This window comes from Mandrillus leucophaeus, unplaced genomic scaffold (genome assembly GCF_000951045.1).
Source record: "Mandrillus leucophaeus isolate KB7577 unplaced genomic scaffold, Mleu.le_1.0 Scaffold73, whole genome shotgun sequence".
Taxonomy (NCBI): Eukaryota; Metazoa; Chordata; class Mammalia; order Primates; family Cercopithecidae; genus Mandrillus; species Mandrillus leucophaeus.
Window position 1 is genome coordinate 2575772 of NW_012107919.1, and position 3259 is coordinate 2579030.

Below are 3259 nucleotides of genomic sequence, written 5' to 3' on the forward strand. Positions count from 1 at the left end.
GACAGGGGTAGACAAACTCATCTCAAATGTTCCTTCCTGGTCTAATCCTGAGTTTATATGAAGGGCAGTGTCCCCCTGATATGTGCCAAGAGAGCGAATGGTATGGAGGGGCCTGGGAGGAGACAGGTGGTTGAAAGAAGAAATAAGAAATTGATGCTGGCCTTCAGCAAACCTCCCACAAATTGCTGGTATGAGGCCCCTCCAATCCGGGACCCTCAGGAGTAACTGAGAAGCCCACTGCTACTCTCCTAGGAAGGTCCAATGTGGAGGCTGTATGATGTGACCATTCATCAGGGCGGGGTCTCCCTTCCTTTCTTCCTCCCTCCCTCTCTGCCTGCTTGTTCCCACAGCCCTGGCTTCCCACACGCAGTTCCAGGCATCTGCTACTTGTTCAGAAAACCCTTCCTGGGAAAATTTCTGAGTTCTGCTCCATAAGCAATTCTGAGACCCTTTTCTGGGGAATCCCGGAGCTTTTGAGATCATCTAGGCCCATGTGCTCATGTTACAGATAGAGAAACAGGGATGAAGAGGCAAGGCCAATTCCTGGGGCTGTACAGCAGGTCAGGCTCTGCTGCTTTCCACCCAGCCTCGGCTGGCAGCAAGAGGTGACATCTATACCGCTCCACATTCTAAACCACTGGCGATGACAGCAGGGTCTCTCCTATTCCCTCCTATTCGGAGGGAAACTCCTATTTTTCTTCTCCACTCACAAAGCCCAGACCATGATTCACAGATACGATGTGATTTGTGTGTTGGGGGAAGCTGGAGTGGGAAGGCCAGGGCAGTGGTCCACATGTACCCCAGGGCATAGGTCTAGCCTTTCCGAGTGCTCAGGGCTTTTGTTCTTCTTGTCCATCGTTATTAAAAACATGCACTCGTTATATTTTCATAGAGCAAAGAACATGCTTAACATATGTGTTGCAATTGAGATATCTGACTTCATACGTTTTCAATCTCTCCCTCTTGGAAGTCAAGAGTTGGGGTGGGTACCCAGACGTGCCTGCCCCTCCCTGGCTTCTCAGACACTACCCTTACATAACCAAGGGACTTTTGGTAGCAGCTGTTGTGGTGGTCTGAGCTACAGTCATTTTCAGATGTTCAAGGTCAGGGTCTGAGGCTTTCCAGGTATGGGACAGTTGACCTTGGGCTTCTTTAACTGTGGATTCTCAAGAACTTTCTGGTTAAAAAGCACCGTGATCTGCTCATTCATGGTACTTGGGATGCCACAGGCACATGGCTGTCTGTACAGGTGACACACCCTGAATGGGGTGGAGCATGAAGGAAATTTGATGGTGCTATCGTCAGGTCAGGGTACACAGGACTGACCCTTTTCCAAATATTCCAAAGAAAACAAAGAAAGGAACGTGTTACCGCCTGAGAGAAGCGACAGCCACAGGACCAGTCCGGGGAGGTACGGGTGGAGGCGGTGAGCCCATGACCATCTCAGGAAGCTGGGAAAACCTGTAAGCCTGTGAAAGAGACAAGCAATTCAGGGAGCGCTGTTAACATCCAGGGTCGATCAGCACATAGGTTCTTGTTTGAGGAGGAAGCAAACTTCCAAGGGTCAGACTCTGCCTCCTTACTCAGACTTTTTCCTTAGATCTTCCCTAACATGTTTCCAAGCCATCTCTTCTACTGCACCTCCCACTACTCTCCACCTCGCTGGGGCCACTGTACTTACAGGGCCCTCCAACTGTTCTCAGAGCACGCCAAGTTCTGTCTCACCTTGGGCTTTTATTCCACCCGGGTGCCTTCCTCACTGTTCTTCTCAGGGCTCCACGCTTCATTGCATTCATCCAGCCCCAGACTCCCCTAGAGCCCCATTTATCTATTTTTCATTATGGCAATGATCACTCTCTGACATTATATGGTTGCTTGTTTATTGATGATCTGCCACCAACTAGAATGTAATAAGGGCAAGGGCTTTGCTGTCAGAGATCTCCTTATACCTGGAACAGTGCCTGGTATATAACAGGTGATCAATAAATATTAGGTGATTAAATGGATGAATCGTTGATTGTGTTTTACTTTCTCTCAAGAGAGAGCAGGTTTAGTGGAGAAAAGCAATGGATTTGGAGTCAGGAGGTATGTGCGAAGGTCCTAATAAACAGACTTTAGGTCCTTCGGCAACTCAAGTGACCTTTCTGGACCTCTCCTGAAATGGGTACAACAATGCTTGCTCAGAGGGCTGCTGAGAAGATCAGGTAAGTCTGTGTGTGTGTGTGTCTTTTGCAATCTATAAAGCGCTATTCAAAGATAAAAAGACTAGAACTGTCACCAAAAAAATGCAGACTTTTATCAACATGTGAGAGGATAAAAGCAAAACAGACAGAGTCAGACAGGATGAGAAGGAGCCAGGCCACAACCTCCTTTAGCAAGAGAAAATCTAGAAATGTTCTCTGGGAAGACAAAGCTTTCTTTACTTGCGCTTCTCATCCGTTTCTTTCTTCAGGTATTCCGCCCATCAGATCTCTTGAGGAGGAAGATGACAGGATTTTAAACCTGAAGGCATCAGGACAAAACAACAGCAGCACAGGGGATCCACAAACAGGATTCTTTCAACGGAATGAGGTCTTCTCCCTCCAGCATGATGGCAGACTACATCTTCATACGGGCCAAACCACTCAATAACAACGAGGTCCAGGATTAAACCTACTTTTTAATGCAGTGTGAAACTGCAAGATGGCAGGGAAATCCCAAAGGACCATTCCCCTACCCCACACCTCAGCAAACTAAAACAAAACCATGAGCTGAAACCAGAGGTGGGAATGCTAAAGGTAAGCAAATACGAATGGCGAAGTGGCCCGGAAGACAAACGCCATAGTGACAGTTGATGAAGACATCGAGCCTTGGAACAGGACGAGGTGAGGTGGCTGAACCCGAGGCACTCACCTCCAACACAAAAGGAGGCTAGCATTGGTCCCTTCTAGGGAGGGAGGATGGATGGCAATGCTCCCAGCTCAGGCAGAAGCAATTGTAAATCCTCTTTGGAGGAGAGTATCCCTAAAGCAGTCTCTCAGGATTAGCATAGATTAAGATGAAGCAAATGGAGCTCATGATTAAGACCATGAACACACCAGAAAAGAGAAGTGAAAGAGAGTAGAAAAAACAAACAAGATTTAGACCTTTAAGGACTTTAGAGTTCGGAATTTCCAGACACAAGACAAAAAATAACAATGTAAGAAATGTTTTTAAGAAATAATTGACCAGGCCGGGTGTGATGGCTCACACCTGTAATCCCAGCACTTTGGGAGGCTGA

At 47.4% G+C, this 3259-nt stretch overlaps 1 protein-coding gene across 1 annotated transcript in view; it reads right to left on the reverse strand.

The window, feature by feature from the left end:
- KIAA1549L (KIAA1549-like ortholog) overlaps positions 1-3259 on the reverse strand; it is a 138342-nt gene that overhangs the window by 25333 nt on the left and 109750 nt on the right. Inside the window, exon 17 of the mRNA XM_011965560.1 lies at positions 1372-1469. Within this exon, the coding sequence (XP_011820950.1) occupies positions 1372-1469 (98 nt within the window). The remainder of the gene's footprint in view (positions 1-1371; positions 1470-3259) is intronic.